The sequence below is a fragment of the Aspergillus pseudotamarii genome (genome assembly GCF_009193445.1).
Source record: "Aspergillus pseudotamarii strain CBS 117625 unplaced genomic scaffold BDV38scaffold_17, whole genome shotgun sequence".
Classification (NCBI taxonomy): domain Eukaryota; kingdom Fungi; phylum Ascomycota; class Eurotiomycetes; order Eurotiales; family Aspergillaceae; genus Aspergillus; species Aspergillus pseudotamarii.
In genome coordinates, this window is record NW_022475031.1 from 1 (window position 1) to 18,291 (window position 18,291).

At 47.7% G+C, this 18,291-nt stretch overlaps 8 protein-coding genes across 8 annotated transcripts; 3 read left to right on the forward strand and 5 right to left on the reverse strand.

The window, feature by feature from the left end:
- Positions 1-49: 49 nt before the first annotated feature.
- Positions 50-299, reverse strand: BDV38DRAFT_281245 (uncharacterized protein; the record flags this gene model as incomplete). Its single annotated transcript, XM_032059495.1, has 1 exon — positions 50-299. A coding segment is annotated over one exon (250 nt), but the record flags the coding sequence as incomplete, so codon positions are not given.
- A 778-nt stretch (positions 300-1,077) lies between these two features.
- On the reverse strand, positions 1,078-3,635 carry BDV38DRAFT_53352 (putative ATP citrate lyase, subunit 1). The gene is made up of 5 exons (XM_032063503.1): positions 3,508-3,635; positions 3,236-3,401; positions 2,876-3,182; positions 1,730-2,825; positions 1,078-1,663 (listed from the first exon to the last, which is right to left on the reverse strand). The coding sequence occupies exons 2-5, from the start codon at positions 3,373-3,375 to the stop codon at positions 1,236-1,238; spliced, it is 1,971 nt and encodes a 656-aa protein (XP_031915142.1). The 5' UTR covers positions 3,376-3,401; positions 3,508-3,635; the 3' UTR covers positions 1,078-1,235.
- A 2,027-nt stretch (positions 3,636-5,662) lies between these two features.
- Positions 5,663-7,953, forward strand: aclA (putative ATP citrate lyase subunit (Acl)). Its single transcript, XM_032054137.1, has 2 exons — positions 5,663-6,472; positions 6,531-7,953. Exons 1-2 carry the CDS (start codon positions 6,032-6,034, stop codon positions 7,542-7,544), a joined length of 1,455 nt encoding a protein of 484 aa, XP_031915143.1. The 5' UTR covers positions 5,663-6,031; the 3' UTR covers positions 7,545-7,953.
- Positions 7,954-8,941: 988 nt separating this feature from the next.
- BDV38DRAFT_281248 (uncharacterized protein) lies at positions 8,942-10,274 on the reverse strand (the record flags this gene model as incomplete). Its single annotated transcript, XM_032059496.1, has 4 exons — positions 8,942-9,189; positions 9,245-9,658; positions 9,710-10,119; positions 10,198-10,274. 4 exons carry the CDS (start codon positions 10,272-10,274, stop codon positions 8,942-8,944), a joined length of 1,149 nt encoding a protein of 382 aa, XP_031915144.1.
- Positions 10,247-11,818, reverse strand: BDV38DRAFT_242755 (FAM50/XAP5 family protein). The gene is made up of 3 exons (XM_032054138.1): positions 11,535-11,818; positions 10,933-11,482; positions 10,247-10,875 (listed from the first exon to the last, which is right to left on the reverse strand). Exons 1-3 carry the CDS (start codon positions 11,774-11,776, stop codon positions 10,558-10,560), a joined length of 1,110 nt encoding a protein of 369 aa, XP_031915145.1. The 5' UTR covers positions 11,777-11,818; the 3' UTR covers positions 10,247-10,557.
- A 536-nt stretch (positions 11,819-12,354) lies between these two features.
- fip1 (cleavage polyadenylation factor subunit FIP1) lies at positions 12,355-13,766 on the forward strand (the record flags this gene model as incomplete). The annotated part of the gene is made up of 3 exons (XM_032061756.1): positions 12,355-12,519; positions 12,576-12,628; positions 12,685-13,766. The coding sequence occupies 3 exons, from the start codon at positions 12,355-12,357 to the stop codon at positions 13,451-13,453; spliced, it is 987 nt and encodes a 328-aa protein (XP_031915146.1). The 3' UTR covers positions 13,454-13,766.
- Positions 13,767-13,933: 167 nt separating this feature from the next.
- BDV38DRAFT_53432 (GroES family chaperonin) lies at positions 13,934-14,794 on the forward strand. Its single transcript, XM_032063504.1, has 4 exons — positions 13,934-14,036; positions 14,185-14,409; positions 14,530-14,588; positions 14,647-14,794. Exons 1-4 carry the CDS (start codon positions 14,034-14,036, stop codon positions 14,672-14,674), a joined length of 315 nt encoding a protein of 104 aa, XP_031915147.1. The 5' UTR covers positions 13,934-14,033; the 3' UTR covers positions 14,675-14,794.
- Positions 14,795-15,284: 490 nt separating this feature from the next.
- On the reverse strand, positions 15,285-18,253 carry BDV38DRAFT_281252 (uncharacterized protein; the record flags this gene model as incomplete). Its single annotated transcript, XM_032059497.1, has 3 exons — positions 15,285-16,780; positions 16,832-17,567; positions 17,627-18,253. 3 exons carry the CDS (start codon positions 18,251-18,253, stop codon positions 15,285-15,287), a joined length of 2,859 nt encoding a protein of 952 aa, XP_031915148.1.
- Between the last annotated feature and the right edge of the window lie 38 nt (positions 18,254-18,291).

Consider the following 18,291-nt stretch of genomic DNA (forward strand, 5'->3'; position numbering starts at 1 on the left):
AAAAAAAAAAAGAAAAGAAAAGAAAAGAAAAAAAGGGCATTATACATACCACTAACACCTCCAGCGGTAACACCACCCAGTCTCCCCACGCCCCAATCACCGAATATCTCTGCGACTTCCTCCCTCACCATCTTCGCGAGTAAGCTCGGCGTCAGGGCGTCGGATGTGGGCGAGTGGATTTGCAATTGGGATTGTGCGGTTAGTGGTGCATTTTTGGGCGCTGTGGTTGAGGGTGGCCATGAGGTGGGATCTGGGTAGAGGATGTCGAGGAGGAGGTAGCGGTGTTTGACGCGGACCATTTTAGATTTCTTTTTGCTTTTTTTTCCCGGGGTTTCTTTTCTATAGTTGTATAGGGTTGACTGGGGTGCTGAAGGTTCTTATTCGGGGTGATATTTTTCTTGCGCGGCGGTTTGGTGCGTGAATTGGGCGACAATGAGCGATTTCGAGCGGCTGAGCACCCCTGGTGGGAAGGAGGTTCTGAGAATTCTCGGAGTTGGTGAAGTATGACGCGGTTTGAGTTGAACCGTAGATTTAATGTACGGCTATGTTTTATCGATTCAAGAATTGCAGCAAAGCTCTAAGTTAGTCTTGCCTATAGCGGTTAGTTTCATTACTTCCCGAAGTTTGATAAAGGGCAATGTGGGGTGTCGGAAGAACTGCTATCTCGGGCAGTTCATAAATCAATTGAACTGACAGGCACTCGTTAAGTCACTTCATCTGGAATGGATTTTCTGCTTTTGTTTTTGTAATTCTTTGACTTCTGCTTTTTGCTCAAAATTCCAGACCCGCCAACTGACATGGCAAAGCGGGCAGGGCCCCGATACCTTTCAGCTAAAAGTAGACGATGAACACACGGAGGAACTTTGCTATAAGAATAAAGACAAACATTACTCGAGTTTGAGGCGATATGGAATATCATTGAAATTATAACCCATTGGATTGTAAATCAGGCTGTCGTAATTCTAACTCTTCTAAACAGATTCTGCCTTTTCTGCCCTTGCATAGAATTCATCAACCCTATCAGCTAGTCATGCCACATGTGCGCACTACAGATTGTGAGGTGAAATAAAATGATATAAGAATAGAAACAATGCAACGCAAGCCATCATAACTCCAACGTCAAAGAACATGACGGGATTTTATGAGAATACCAGTATCCCACACTGGCCACTTCCACGAGTGTAAAGATATAGAAAAAATGGAAAGGTAAGAAATTAATAAGGATATATAAAAGATTAGAGGTTGACCTCGACACGGCCTTCGGATCCACCCTTCTGCAGGGCAGGGAGCAAGTAGGTGATATCGTCCCAAGGGTGTCTGTAGAGACCAGTACGCAGGCGCTTCTGATCGAGGTAGTGGGCAATCAGACCGATACTGCGACCCAAAACGAAGAGACCGTTAAGGACACCCATCTTCATGTAGTCCTCAACTTCCTCCGGAGAGAAGGCACCGGAGTTGCGCATGAGGTCGACGAAGCAGACAGCAACGCAACCGTCGACGTTCAGGATGAGGTTGTCCTTCTTAGAGGTGGTGACGGTCTCAACAGCGATGGCGTAGTCGAGCAGCTTCGTGCTGGGGAAGTGCTTCTTGGCGAACTCCTTGACCAGCTCGACACGAAGATCGGGGTTGTTACGGGACTTGACACGGTGACCGATACCAGGAACTATGAGCGGTTAGTGATGTGTCTTGAATTGAAAGTGTAGGAGAAACAACGGCAGGGGGAACATACTGAGCTTGTTCTCCTTCCTCATAGTGTCAACGAAGTCACGGGGGCTCAGACCCTTGTCGAAGGCCTTGGTGAACTCCTCAGCAGCACCGTCAAGGGCACCACCGAAACGAGAACCAATGGTCAGAAGACCAGAAACGAGAGCACTGATCAGATCCTTGCCGGCACGGGTGGTGATGATGGTGTTCATGGCACCAGACACGGCAGGACCGTGATCAGCGGTAAGCATGAGAACCATCTCCAAGAACTTGCTAGCGTAGGCGGGAAGGCGGCGGCGGAACCAAAGAAGAGACATGACACCACCAATGCCAATGTCCTCCCGGAAGACATCGGAGATGGGCATACCGGCGTAGAGGAGCTCCTGGCCACGGTCGTCGGAGATAGTGGAGATGAAGGCAGCGGGCTTACGGACGAGACCAAGCTCCTGGGCCCAGGAGTAGTCGATAGGGATCTTAGGGGGAACAGGCTCGGGCTGAGGCTGGATGTTGCCCTTGCTGACCTCCTGCTCGTAGACCTCCTTGAGCACCTTGGGCATGTCCTCAAAGGTCTCGGGAACGTGGATACCAGCCTCCCTCATGGCCTTGTTCTTAGCAACAGCGGTCTCCAGGTCAGAGTTGGCCGAAGCACCAGCGTGACCGAACTGGACCTCGGTCTTGAACATGCTGGCGCAGGTACCAATAGCCCAGGCAACAATGGGCTTGGTGATGGTGCCGTTCTTGACGGCCTCGATGACACGGTACTCCTCAACACCACCGACTTCACCGAGCAACACAAGGATCTTGCACTCCGGCTCGTTCTGGTAACGCAGCAAGTGGTCGATGAAAGTGGTACCAGGGTAACGATCACCACCAATGGCAACACCCTCGTAGACACCATCGGTATTTTGAGAGACAATGTTGTTCAATTCGTTGGACATACCACCAGACTTGGAGACGTAGCCAACAGAGCCCTTACGGTAGAGCTTGGAAGCCACAATGTTGTCCATCATACCACCAGTGTTACCAATCTTGAAAGCACCAGGCTTGATACCTCCGACGGTAGCAGGTCCAATGATAGTGATGCCCTTCTCCTTGGCAGTGACGAGGATCTCACGAGCGCGCTATTACCACTGTTAGTCGGAGTCTAGCTTGGCAGAGATCAAGAACCTACTCTTTCTGGGACACCCTCGGCAATGATGGCAATGGCCTTGATCTGGGGGCAGTTCATCAACTCCATGGTAGAGCTGTAAACGGAACGGGAGGAGGCGAAGTTCACAACAGTGTCAACATCGGGGTGCTTGGCCATGGCCTTGGAAACGTCCTGGTAGACAGGGAGCAAAGTCTCGCTAGTACCCCAGTACATCTTGCTCACGAATTGACCACCGAAAGTGTAGATGATACCGGCGACTGAGGGTGTGCTGCGCTTGCAAATGAAATCGAAGTCGAGCATGCCCTGCACGGCCTTGGGCTGCATACCACTATTACAATGGTCAATATGTGATGTGGACCTCCAGAGGACAGAAGTACTCACTATACGAAACATCTGGTCTTGTTGTGGAAAAGGGCATGGTTGAGGGGAGAGAGCACACGGCTGGGGGGTGCGAAGCGGGTGATGTTGTCGTTGGCAGAGCCGCCATTGGCGGTGTTGACAAGAGGAGCGGTAGAAGACATGATGGCTAATTACTCTGTCAATCCAGCTAACATTAGCAAAGTATTCACGATTCCAGAACTGGCGGGAATAGAAGGTCAAGAGGATAGGGAATGTATGATATCAGTATCCGAACTGACTCCGAGGAAACATACCTGTCAACAGAGCTCCAAACGTAAAACAATCAAAGGAAACAAGAAGGTATTATTAGGTGGGTATGTAGATGAGTTAAATGATATAGAGAGCAAGTCGCAGCAAGTAATAGCGACCTGGGAAGGAGAGGAGAAGATAGATGGGAGAGAAGGATAAGGGACGATAACTAAGGAAGGAGGATGGAGAAATTGGAATTGGAGGGGGGGATGAAGTGGATTAATCGATGAGTTAAGACGGAGTGAGAGAAGAAAAAAAAAATAACAACAGAGGGGAACGATATCGGGTTAAGATTGGGGGTTGGTACGGAGTAAAGAAATTATGGAGCTGCTAATAATAATTTCTGAGGTGAAGTACAGAAGCCCGGAGTCTGAAGTATGTACGGCGTATGGTTGGTATGTATCAGGCAGGTAATCGTATGGGTGGGCGGTATGGGGCAGTACTAGACGGTCTTGAGAAAACGGCGGGGGGCGCAATGCGGGACCAGTTGGGAAAATAGTCTGGCCTGAGGCGAGATTCGGATTTCGGGACATGAAACTTGAAAAAGAACTGTCCTAGTAATAACCTTCCGATGAGAATCCTTATTGGAAAATCTAGTCTAATTGATCGGACTCGGGACAGCCACAGGTACCATCTTGAAAAGCTACGGTGGTATAATGAAAGAGCTAGGGCTGGTGTGACGGCGTACAGACTCCAGAGTACTGCTTACGGAGTGCGGAGGATGCGTCAAGCTAACCTGCAGGGTAATAATTTTGGGGGGGGGGGGGATAATGTTGCTCAACAAACTCAAGTTCTTGTTTTTTCCCTGCCTGGCGGTGATCTGAAGTACACCGTATAAACTGGACTGACTCCAGTGGTGACCCGAAGTACACGGTATTCATAATACTGACCCCGAGAGTGATCTGAAGTACACCGTATATACAATACTGACTATGGTCAAAAAGGGTAATGAGCAGGATAATCGGGTCATGTTCAACCAAGTCTCGACTCCATAAAGTTAAGGCCCAAGACACTAATTCTGTAAGATGATCTGGTCGGGACTAAAGGTAGGTGGGGTCGATGAACGTCTAATATTTTTTTTTCTTGTTGGCACAGGGATGCCAGTGTACCTTCCCACTAGTATACAAAGTACACTGTAAACCCGAGTACACATCATCCATTGCCTGCATCACACTATGTAAAGATGCCGCTTGAGAAAATATTTTGATTCGATTCGGCTACCTGCTGCTAACGGGTGCACATGACGATTGCTCACCGACTAAACATCATGCAATTCCAACAAAGATGCATTGGAACCGACTATTTCCTTTTACACTTACACTCAGGGTGTTAGAAAAAGGTAGTACCCATGACTTCATGACAAGGGATCTGTAACCACGTCAGGGAATAGGAGGTGGTATTATGTACCTACGGGGTAGTAGTAGTATGTACTGTGCCTTGATACGTAGTAAACCAACTGAAGTATGTCCATGGTAATCTTCTAACCTTCTAGAAGATTATCTAAAGGCGGTGAACGAAGAGGGGATCGATGGGGACCTAAATAGTCAGGCAACAAAATCATTCCCTGACGGATCTACAGGCCTGTAGTGGGATAGCCATCCAGTAGGCACTCAGTACTGTGGGTAGATCTTGTCAATTAACGCAACACCCTGTACCTGGATATAATTCCGATTTAGACAGTGGTCCACGTGTACACTGCACCTACGACGTATCAAACTCTCTGGGACTCCTGATGGGTCAACAAAATCTATCCAAAACCCAACAAAAACCGATAATGAGAAACCATAATTACAGATAAATCGACGATAAAGTGCGACTTCCGGAGGGAACCGTCCGAAGAGCGCCAGAAGGTGCCATTCATCAAGGTGTACAGTATTGAGGCTACAGCGTAGGGCAGATACTGCGTACTAAATACCCCTTCCCGAAGAACCCCAACAGAGTGGAAAGCGAAGCTCCCCAACCCGTAGGAATTAAGGCCGCTTGACATGGTGGGTCCTGGTGCGATCCACATCCTCTGCTGATCCCCACCGTATCTCAACACCTCTCCCGAGCTCGGCCTTTTGTGGTGTGTTTTGGTATTCCCGTATCGTGCTGGTATGGTTGCTTCGGAGGGGCCAGAGTACAGTTTTACCAGCCAAAAAATTCCCCTCCCCCTCCAACTGGTCATCCAAAAGAGTAATAATAATTTCCAGGAGCTGAAATTATTATCATCGCCGAACCCGACGTACTTTTCTTCTTCCTTCTTTTTACTGCGCCCCCCGTTTGAAACTGTCCTCCTATACCTCCAATACTCCTCTCTGGTAATTTTTGCCAAGCCAGAAACAACTTATTTTGTTTTCTTTCCTCACTTTTCCCTCTCTCACTCCAATCTATCCTCACATACTTCCCACACCTTCTATACTCTTAATCTGGGGTTGACTTCCCTTCCTCTTTAACACTTTTATTCCCCCTATACTATCAGTCAATAGCTCCTTATTCCCCTCTTGATCCTCTTCTCCATATCTTCTTCTAGTCCTTTACCCCTCCAATATGTCCGCCAAGTCGATTCTCGAGGCTGATGGCAAGGCCATCCTGAACTACCACCTCACTCGTGCTCCCGTCATCAAGCCGACTCCTCTTCCTCCTTCCTCCACCCACAACCCTCCCGCTCGTCTCGCCTCTCTCTACTTCCCTGAAGACCGTGCCGTCAAGGATGTCCTCGACCAGGCCGAAGTGACCTACCCATGGTTGTTGGCCTCCGGTGCTAAGTTCGTTGCTAAGCCCGACCAATTGATTAAGAGACGTGGCAAGAGCGGTCTTCTTGCTCTGAACAAGACCTGGGCTGAGGCCAGGGAATGGATTGAGGCTCGCGCCGCTAAGGACGTCCAGGTTGAGACCGTCACTGGCGTTCTCCGTCAGTTCCTGGTTGAGCCTTTCGTCCCCCACCCTCAGGAAACTGAGTACTACATCAACATCCACTCCGTGCGTGAGGTAAGAAGCATTGTAGATCCAAAGGCAATTGTAGAGGGTATCGACTAACATTTGGCAGGGTGACTGGATCCTCTTTACCCACGAGGGAGGTGTCGATGTTGGTGATGTTGACGCCAAGGCCGAGAAGCTTCTTATTCCTGTCAACCTGAAGAACTACCCCTCGAATGAGGAGATCGCTGCCACTCTCTTGAAGAAGGTGCCCAGCGGTGTTCACAATGTCCTCGTGGACTTCATCTCTCGTCTGTACGCCGTCTACGTCGACTGCCAGTTCACCTACCTCGAGATCAACCCTCTCGTTGTCATCCCCAACGCTGATGCCACCTCCGCTGAGGTCCACTTCCTGGATTTGGCTGCCAAGCTGGACCAGACCGCTGAGTTCGAGTGCGGCACCAAGTGGGCTATTGCCCGTAGCCCCGCCAACCTCGGTATTGCTGTCGCTCCTCAGGAGGGCAAGGTCAACATTGACGCTGGCCCACCAATGGAGTTCCCCGCTCCTTTCGGCCGTGAGATGAGCAAGGAGGAGAAGTTCATCGCTGAGTTGGATGCTAAGACCGGTGCCTCTCTCAAGCTCACCGTCCTCAACTCCAAGGGCCGTGTCTGGACCCTGGTTGCTGGTGGTGGTGCGTCCGTCGTGTACGCCGATGCCATTGCCTCCGCTGGTTTCGTCAGTGAGCTCGCCAACTACGGTGAGTACTCCGGTGCTCCCACCGAGACTCAGACCTACAACTACGCTCACACCGTCCTCGACCTGATGCTGCGTGCTCCTACCCACCCCGATGGCAAGGTTCTTTTCATTGGTGGTGGTATTGCCAACTTCACCAACGTTGCTTCGACCTTCAAGGGTGTCATCCGTGCCCTGCGTGAGGTCGCCCCTGTTCTGAACGAGCACAAGGTACAGATCTGGGTCCGTCGTGCTGGTCCTAACTACCAGGAGGGTCTCCGTAACATCAAGTCCGTTGGTGAGGAACTCGGTCTTGACATGCACGTCTACGGTCCTGAGATGCACGTCAGTGGTATCGTTCCTCTTGCTCTTCTGGGCAAGAAGAGCGATGTCAAGGAGTTCGCCGCTTAAAGAATTTCTCTTCCCTTTTTTCTTTGATTCTACTTAATTTAATCTTACGTGTGCATTTCGTTTCTGAACGCATGGCATGATATGGTTTCATTTTTCTTTTTATATTTTCTCCTGTGGGCAAAGAGCGAACAGTTGGACAAAACCTCGACCTGATTTTCGGGCCAAGGAGACGGGATATCCATTGTATGGAGTTGAAATTTAGACTTGGTCTTGCAGGGCATGAGATACATGATTCTGCGATGTTAGTCGTTAATAAGATACGATTACCAACGTTACGATATTCAATCCTACGTAAAACCAGCAAAGAATAGAAAAGTAGTAATTTAAAACTCACATTAGAAACCAAGGAAACAAGAATCTTCTGTACAAAAGAAAGAGAGAAAAGGTAAGAGGAAAAGGGAATTGATCCCACCCTTTGTATAGGCAGTATGTAAAATCAATACCCATAAATACAACGTACATACAGTAACCTCAAAACAGGAGTCAAAATAAGCTACAATGTAAAATACCACTAAGAAATAACCTCAATGACAAGCTCCAGATGATCCAGCGATCTCGATCCATGCAGAAAATAGAATAAACTCGTGGAATAAGGTCTGTGTGGTGGAATCGGGTTGTTCTGTTGTGAGTAACTTCCGCACGTCCGAGATGGGGACGTCCCGGATGGACGGAGAGGACCACCATCTTGGTAATGGTAATAAGGTATGGCTTGAGACGGAGCCGACGGGACGGGCCTTTGCAGGTGGATGGAGCTTGGGTGTGGATTTGAGGGGCCATTGATCTTATCTCTGTCTTTTCTTCCTTTTTCTGGTCATTTTTCGGTTTGCTTTTGTTTGTGGCGGTGATTGTTTGATATTAGGGCTTTGGGTGTGGGACGCATTGTGTATTAGGCGGGAGACGGTACGCTTTTGGGCTTTTGTGCTAGGGTTACTGAATTGACTGATCTGTATCTTTTACGTTCCTGTATATCTTTAAGTGGGCTTATTTCAGTGAGAGTGTAGCTACCTAGAGGTTGGATGGAGTGATATTGAAGTGGGTGGGTATATAGATTACATCGGACAAATGGAAGCACTTTAATTTATAACGCCGCTTAAGATAGCATCCTGCTGACACTTCCGAACAATGTGTTTTTTTTGGTCTAGTTTAATATTCCTGGTTTCTATACGAATAATTCTTTAAGTGTTTTGATTTAGAGTACTGACTTTTCTTGAAAATAGTCGGCTCTCTGATCGGAATTCGATGTCGGTTAACGTGATAACATAGTTTGGCCTATATATTTAGTTGACCACCAAGTCTAGTGCCCACAAGAGACTAAAGATAACAGATCGTATCAACAGAGAATAGGAAAAAGGAGGACCTGCATGGCTTGCACACGTATCATCATCTGGTCTGTAAATCTATATTATTGTGCTATCGAAGAAGGTTCTCGTTCCTGGAGGGCCGTTGCCCGTCTGACCAGGGGTTTGTAATTGCGGATTCCCCCGATTCAGCGAAGGATGGGCATTAGCGAGAGAACCGGTTGCGACAGAATCATCCCGGAATCGCTCAAGCAAGACGCTATTTGGTGGTAAGTGTGACATTCCTGTGGAAGGAAGTGATTGACCTGTGAGGCGTGTTCGGTGCTGAGGGGTCATGGGCACCTCCTCTATACAAATGTCAGGCAATGCAAAAAAAAAAAAAAAAAAGCCACAGTAACATACGATGTCTTGGATTTCCAGGAAGACTTGGAGGCGGCATTGCTGTGGCATCCGCTCTTTTCATTGCACCCTTTGAGCTTCCAGTGCCGCTGCGTTGATATCGATGCAATTGCTCCACTCCCTCTTGGTCAACGGGGAAAATGTTCTGTTGACGATGAGATAGCGTCTGCACTGGCAATAGTGGGCCCACTTGTCTGTTCGATGTCGAAGCTGGAGGGTCATTCCGTGATGCTCCTAAGGAGTTCAGTGCCTGAGAAACTGAGTCCGATGCAGCGGTTTGCATATGGGTCCGCATTGCTCGAGATTTCAGCAAATTATAGAGATTTGTGATTTGGGAAAACTTCTTGCACTTCTCTCGGTATAAATCAACAAGCTCTTGATTCTTCTTCTGGAGTTGCTCGTGTGTCGCCTGCATATCTAGCCCTTATTCAGATGAAAGTTCGAGTAGAAGAGTTGGACGGCACGAACCTGATAGCCTTGTCTGTAGAATCGAAATTTCCGTGTTGGCATTATGAATCACTTTATCCATCTGTGTATTTAAACCCGTATACTTTTCTGTGAGTGTCTTTGCGAGAAATTCCTGGTAGTAGCTGTTGTCCGTCAGTACGCAATAGCTTCGAGCAGCGGACAGGAACAGGCACATTTCTTGAGTTGTTTGGTAGGTCCAAAAGAGCAATGCGCGCCCAGCACACTCCATTATGGTGTTCGGATCTAACCCACTCAATACGCTGGTTTTATAATCCTCCGTTGGGTTTAAGACAGTTATCACGACATCATCTGGGTTGACGAGGATTGTCTGACATGCCGGGCAATGGCGTTCGCCAGCGTTGGAACTCGAAAGGCCAAGGGTACCTGCACAAATAGGACAGAAGATGTGTCTAATGAGTCGATGCTTAGCATTCACAGAGACAATAGGACAATAGACGTACAATTCAAGACGGAGGGGTCCGACTTACGAACAAGTCGTAACAACCGCTTGTTCCTTCAACTGACATCGACATTTAAGTGCATTACATCGGAGATAGAAGTCCATATTGAAACTATAGCATGAAGTAGTCTTGAACGTTAGAAACCAACATGCGAGAGGTGTCGAATGGTATGGTATGGGTAACCGATGGTAGCCATACGCACACATGGCAAGGATCATAAAAAAGACATCCACAGAGAAACCTGGGGACTACACATAGACAGTTCCATATTCTCCCTTATGATCTCTCGTAATATTTGTTGGGTATCTTAATATACAAAATTCACAGAATAACGCATCCTCTACTATAGCAACCTATTCATCTTTCCATCATGTTTTAATCATTTAATTAGAAGAAGAAGGTATTCCCTGAAGCATCACGTCGTGTAGTGCGCATCTTCTCCTCGAATTCTGGTCCTGGCTCGTATTCTCGCCATAGACTAGCAGGGTAAATATGCTTATTCCGCTCATACCACCGTCTGTCAACGACCTTCGTCGATGCAGGATCCTTACCAGCACCCTCAAGTTGATCTGTATTCGAACTCAATAGAGGGCTATCATTGGTAGGAGCTGTTTCGGGGGGCTTGTTGGAATAGTCGAATAGTAATCCTCCAGCACGTGAGAAGCTGGGTACTCGATTGGCAATAAAGTAGTATAGTTCGTAATGCTTGTTGACGGTTAGCACCTTGGTAACAATAGAATAGGGACGAAAACAATCACTCACATGTGGAACGATTACGTCCCCCTTCACTAGCATCAAATCATCGACACTGACCCTTGCCCATTCGCGTCGATTATCTTTCCGTCCCTTTGAGGCACCACTGTTACCGCCAACTCCTAGTTCTGCACCCACCTTTCGGCATCGGTCCAAAAACAACCAGACTGGGTCGCCTTTTTTAACCTTGACCGTCCCCGCGGGAATATTCGTTCCATCATAGAAAATAAATGGTATTAAGATTTCCGTGTTCTTCACGGCGTCCTGCATCGCCAAGAATTCCTTGCGCAAGGCATCCCGCGCTTCAGCTTCAGCCTTCAGCGCAGCTTTTGTCATTGCTTTGGGTGGGGGTGGAGCGTTTGGATTTGGGGTAATCCGACGTGACGGCGGTAAGGAGCTGTTATCTACCGGCGTTCGTGAAGCGGAACGTGGTATGCTGGCCGCGGAATCTTCTCCGGTATTATCATCTTCTCCCTCATCATCTCCAAAAGAGAGTTTGCTCTTCGTAAGCGGCTTCTTCTTCTTCTTTTTGGGGGGTCCATCGCTTCGTGTCGAGGCGCTAGTAAGTCGCGATAAGCCTGAGAACCTCTTAAAAGTGCGCTTTGACTTACCTATCGGTCACATCGCCACCTGATGGAGTTGCGCTTCTCGAGTTACCAGAAGTGAACCTCCCCAGTGATTTATCATGTGCTTCTCGTTCTTTCTGCTCGAGAACCTCTGCGCGACGCTTGCGAAAATCAGAAAGATGGACTAGACCAACAGTCTGTGACTTGAGAAGTTCTTCTGCAGAGGCTGTCTGGCTTGTGAAAGACCTAGGTGTCGAGCTATGGCTCGGCTGTTCTGATTGCGACATTATGCTGGATTAAATGTGCAAAGCAGGATACCTGACGTAGATCGGAATCGAAGATCTCATAAGTAATCGATGTACTTTTGCACGTGACCGCGGAAATCGAGACCCAAGATTAAAAGTGAGACCGAAAGAGGTAGTTAATTACATGAAAAGTTTGTATTAAATTGACACAGTCGCCATACAGTTAGGCTGATCATAATTTCTATTCTTTGCTGATGGTAACTTGTGCTTATCATTTATTGGCTGAAGTTTTGCCATGCCACTTTCATTATATAAATTGTGGTTATGCATATACAAAAGATAGAGCAGCATAGTATAGGTTGTGCTCTATTTGCGTAGGACAGCGATATCACGCTGCTTGTATCTATACTGTATAAAAAGACCAAAGCCAGGTACAAAAGGCATGTATAGATTAGGCAAAATATTTCATTAAGGCCAAAGTCGCTCTGGATGACCATACAAAAGGCGTGGATATGCAGCGCAAAGCAAACAAGACAAACTTGGCTAAGATACGGATATCTGCCGTAAACAGTCTGCACCTTGCTCTCGTTAGTTATTCCACCCATTACTCAATTACTAAAATGCAGAATCAGGCGATTATTGACGACGACGATGATGATCTCTATGATCCTGCAGACGCAGTGCCGGTAGCTGCATCTCAGAATACTGCCCATCACGCCCAAGCGAACGTCAACCAAGAGCCAGATGACGTCGAGGAGGAAGAGATAGAGGTTGAAGAAGATGATGTATGCTCGTGTTGATTATTCTCTTTATGGCGTATTCTAAATGAGAAACTTGCTAGGATGACTTTAATATTATCACGGAAGCACCTCCTGATGCGCCTCCCCCAGAAGTGTGAGTTCGTCTTCAACAACGCGACAGGGTCGTCTTTTGTCTAACATTTGGTCAAGCCCACATCCCCGTCATGCTAGTCTACGAGCTGAGTCGCAGCGACCTCCATCTGTAGATTCCTCTCCCGTATCGAAGTCAGCTACGCCTTCTGTGACACCGAAAGTTGAACATGCAACTCCGGTTCCAGTTACCGCACGACCCGCCGTACCGCAGAAACCAGGTTCTGCATACCCTCCTATCCACGCTTCAGATATCGACATTCATGCAAACCCAACTCATCCAGCTACTGGTAAACCGATTTTGTCAACTGATATGGATGCGGACTTCCCAGAAGATGATAAGCCATGGAGACGGCCGGGCTCTGACATCTCGGACTACTTCAACTACGGATTCGATGAATTTACATGGGCAAGCTACGTTTTGAAACAGCAAGAGTTACGGAAGGAGGTCGGTGATCAGAAGAGACAATTGGATGATATGCAGAGTTTCTTGACCATGGGGCTTCCGCCGATGCCCGGTGGTCCTCAACCTGGACCCGGAGGTCCCGGTGGTGCACCGCCGCCGATGCCTGGCATGCCGGGTATGCCAGACATGTCTCCAGATATGATGCAGGGAATGCTAGCCAGTATGATGGCGCAGGGCTTGGATCCGTCATCTATGGATCCAATGTCTTTCATGCAACACGCCCAGGCAATGATGGGAGGCCAATCCGGCGCAGGCGGCGGACAACAAGGCCAGCCCGGTTATGGTAACCAAGGCGGTGGCCAACCTCAGATGGGCTATGGAGGTGGATTTGGTGGTGGACGGGGACGGGGCCGGAGATGGTAAAAAAGCTACTGATTCATGTTATGGTCACGTTGTAATTTTTATAATGCGCTGTGTAGCATCCTGGGACGGTTCGGTCTGGTGGAGTTCAATGTGTAACACTCAAAGATACGCCAATAGTTATACCACGGCATTCTTGAGCTTGTGTCTTTTGCGTTCATCTAGGTTATTATGCTCGGGGGAAAGGAGCTCTTATTTGACGACATCCCGCAACAAGCAATAGAATAGTTACATGTCGAGAAGGAAAGAGCCTTCTAAACAGATCTCTGCGATTTCTATAGCGAATGCGACCGCATCTGACGGCAATTGAGTTAAATATGTCGGACGGAAAATGTAAGGTGGTAAATAGAAAGTTGAAGCTTATACCCTCGGTAGCGGCAATCCGATGGGGAAGTGAAGCTGTCGGTCTTGGCATTCTGGAAATTTCTCGTGTCGACTTGAGTCGAGATCTTCTTTCTTCCCTTCCCCGGTCTTCTTCCTCTTCTTCCTTTCTTGCACTCCACACTTCAACCTGCCCGTCCTACTCGACTTATTCTGCATCCTTCAACCCAATTTCTCATCCACTCACATCTCTCCTGTCAAAATGGTACGTGTTCGCAATGGTTACGTGTTATGGGAAGCTTCGGTTGGAACTTTTGCCGCCATCTATCCACTTCATCGTCCCTGTCACTTCCCATAGCGAGCTCGCTGGAGCCCTCGTGAAGATCAACGGCTAACGTAACTATATTGATTAGTCTCTCCTCCGCAACATCAAGGGTCTTGCTCCCCTCCTCGACCGCGTTCTGGTCCAGCGCGTCAAGCCCGAGACCAAGACCGCCTCCGGTATCTTCCTTCCCGAGAGCAGCGTCAAGGAGCAGAACGAGGCCAAGGTCCTCGCCGTTGGCCCCGGTGCCGTCGACAAGAACGGCTCTCGTCTTCCCATGAGCGTTGCTCCCGGTGACCACGTCTTGATCCCTCAGGTACGTTGCTGGCTTGGGTTCTTCTAATTCGCTTCCGGAACCATCCGATGTGCAATAGACACAACCAATTCGTTTGATGAACTCATCGGACAATCTGTGATACTAACGGTGGTCTTATAGTTTGGTGGTAGCTCCGTCAAGGTCGGTGAGGAAGAGTACACCCTTTTCCGGGACCATGAGTAAGTTCCCCGTCTTTTATTCTCTAGCCGGAGACAATCGATTCTAATGCGACTGTAGGCTCCTTGCCAAGATCAAGGAGAACTAGATCAGTTCTTCGTCTTGTTCTTCCGCTTTCCGACTGGTTGAAATAATCCAATCGGAGTCTTGTATTATATCACGCAAATCATGAGCTTCTGTCATGCACTTTAAAATAATCTAAAAAAGAGCCATCTACGAAGTGAGGACGGTGTAAGAATCTGTTCCTCGATCTCCGGGCTAATGCTTCCGTTTCCTTATCTTGCATCTGCTATCTAAAGCGTGAAATGTGTCTGGGTTCCTTTGCATATTATGCGATGTACTTTAGCAATCGTTGTCTCCTGCGCTGTCCGCGGGATGAACACAAGTAATCTGATACGAATGTCTCCTCTCTACTTCGTCTTTGCTGTCTGAGTTTAGGGTACTCCGGGTTTATGCATTTGATTGCAAGTGACCCTATTGCAGCTATTCGCCGGACATGGATTGAGGATTGTAACATCTGTCCGAGGTGGTAGGATATATAAGAGGGATATTCATCGCAAGTGCTTTGCAATCGCTACTTCAACATTTATGCCCAATTGTATACTGGTGAACTGGCGCCAAATAACACCCTACCCAAATAGCGTGGAAATGACAAGCATGGATTTAGCTCTCCTAATATTATCCCTTATAACCACAGCTCAATAATCAAAGTTCAATGCCCAGTCACATTGCCAGTCCTTTTCAAGAATTGCATCAATCTTCTTTCCTATCATGTCTGGAAAGACTCCTTGTCGACGCTCCGGTGACATCTCGATAAATCTGGAGAGGCTGCTCACCTCATTCTCGACGTCATCTAGTGCACTGGAAACATTGTTGCGTATGGGAGTTTCTGCTTTGTGTCTCAAGACGGTCAATATGATTTGTGCAGCATACGGATTCAACCCAACTCGGCGGAGGAATAATTCCCAACGAGTTTCATCCTCCATAGCCTCTGTATCAAACGTGATCTTCGGCGCAGGGTTCACGGGCGTAAATGCTATGCTTTGCGGTAGATTAACAGTATCAGTAGACAATTGAATAGCGTGCTTGTGAGCTAGTGCCAGTATCCATCCTATAATTGTATCAGACGATGGGGAAATCAATATCGGAGAGATAGTTGAATCCGCTGACATCGAATCACAGAAAGCTATTAGTGATGTAAAAGACGCCAACAACCGTCTATCCGCTGTCCATCGTGAAGCATCCCCTCGTCCACTTCTTGGAGAACTTGTGCCATGAGCAACAAATACGTAGAGATATTTGTATCGCGGAGCTAGGAGGAAGATACGTTCGCGGAGCGGCGAGTTGATGCACTTAGTACCGTTCGTCTGTGGGTTAGGCTTATGGCCAGGAAGATATAGCTGCGTAGTAGCTTGTAGAGTAGTAAGTATGATCCCGGTTGTCGGTGAGACAATGATGTCTGCCTCTTTGGGGAGATCGTGTTTGGTGTTTACTTGAGTTGGAACCCAGATGCGAGGAACGGGCTGATTTCGGATGAGCACATCATAGTCTCTGTATATCATAGCTGGAGGGCTCTTTAATCTTTCGAGGCCTTGAATAACTGGGAGATGGCTTTTGAGAAGTGCAGTTGATAAGAAGAGTAGCGGTTGCTCGTTATTTTGGACTTGTAGTTGAGGGTATTGAGGATACCGTTGTTTTGTAAGCTCTAACCCTAGAGGTTGTACCTCCTCTAGCATATATTTTCGTCCTTCATATTCGTGGAGCTTCCTAGCATCTATAACTGGACCCTGATGTCCTACGATATCCTCAACCCGCATATTGTTGGTAAAGTATGGACTGACGGCCGTTACTTGTCGCCTTTCGACCCGGCCTCTAGCCTCCATAAAGGTAGACAAGGAACCCAAAATCGACGACTGTGATGGCAGCGTATACTTGCATTTGTCGTTAGCTAGATATGTGGTTAATGGCTGATCAAGTCTGCGGTCTTTCCGGGACACATCCTGCCTCTCCTCGTGTTTTCGTTTTTGTCCCCCCAACACTGTGTCTACTGGGACTTCGCAATCTATTATATTAGATACTGTATCTGAGGAAGTATTGGTATCAGGTATAGCGGCATCTGGTGACGCATACATGGCCGTCTTGTCACTTTCGAGTTGAGGAGTCGCTGTATCATGCTCAGACAATTGTCGTTGTCCTGCAAATCCCACATCAGTAATACCTTTGTGAGTAAATCTCATTTCCTTACCAGATTTTGTTTGGACAATGTCTTCCACACTTCCGTGGTCTTGAAATGTATGTAAATAACCGTCAGCATGGTTTTTCGAGTTTGGTTGCTGTGAGGAATGCATTTTTGATATGGGGTATTGTTGAACATCCTGATACTGCGTAGAATCTCGATTGAGAGAGTCTATTACCGAAGGGGAACCGAAAGTCGAGATATGATCTGACAGCTTGCTTGTGGTCTGACATTCCCCCTCGACAATCATAACACTGGATGATCGACTTGATCCCTCGTGCGTTGAAGTGCACCCGATTGGCATGCACTTGCTCTCTTGCATAAGAAATATGACTGATGAATCTGAATCAAGGGAGTTGGTATTATCACCAATCTGTTGAGAAACACCCGGAAAACGTTGTTCTTCACTTCTTTTATCCTCTTCTGGAGTAGCCTGAATGGCGCTGTCGCCTCCAACTGTTTCCATTTCTGCTTTGCTTCGGTCAAGTGATACTTTATGGTCTGGTTGAATTCGGTCGTCGCCTATAGGACTGCCTTCTACCTTACTTTGTTCTACCGCACAGTTTGATTTCTTTGAGTCTGAATGGGGTGATCTTCTGTTACACTGCGTCTCAAGCTCAAAGGAGCCAGATGAAGCGGGGCTGGGCGACATCAATGAGATGGAAGCTGGCGAGGGACTTCGATAATACGTTTCATCGACGTCTGATAGAAGTAACAGTGGAGATTTCGAAGGACTGTGTTCTTCCTGCAAATCCACGAAATATATAAGTCTAAGTCCTAACAACATAACTTCAACATTCATACCTGACCGGAGATCATCATGTTGTCTAAAAGACCTTCTAGATCTGCGAAGGGAAGAGTTCCACAGTCTCTGGCTTTTTGTATCAACAACATCGACTCTCTGCTACACTTCAACTTCTCTGGCATAATATCCTTCAGAACTTGGTCAGCCTTGGCTAAAATATCGGCCTTAATATCCTCATCCTCGAGTTTCTGGCAGGATTCATCGAGAGGACGTGTTTCGATCTTGTTCTCGTCGTAACGTAACGGACTTGTATATCGCAACGTATCCACGATGTTGTCTTCGAAAAGAATTGGAAGTTGCACCTTAAGCTCATCAACTTGGCTGAATTTAGGTAGGATCTCATCCCAATCTATGTCTAATTTTTCTGCTCTGGCATCTTGGATCACCGATGCCAGCAAACGAGCGCTTTCTTTCCTGACACTGAGCTTTTCTTTGTGGAGATCATTTTCAACGTTCCTCTGTGTCTCGTAGATATAATCTTGAAATTCCGATAGAGCATCCCTGGGAAGTGGAGTTTCAGATGTGGTTTCGTCGATGTATGTGAGTGGATCGACTGCCGCGAAATCACGGGCGATCCCGTAGAATCGGGCGTATTCTAGAAGAGAAGGTTCCTGAGGATTTTCCATTGAGTGTACCGTTCCTTGGTGCGCGACAAGTCCAATGC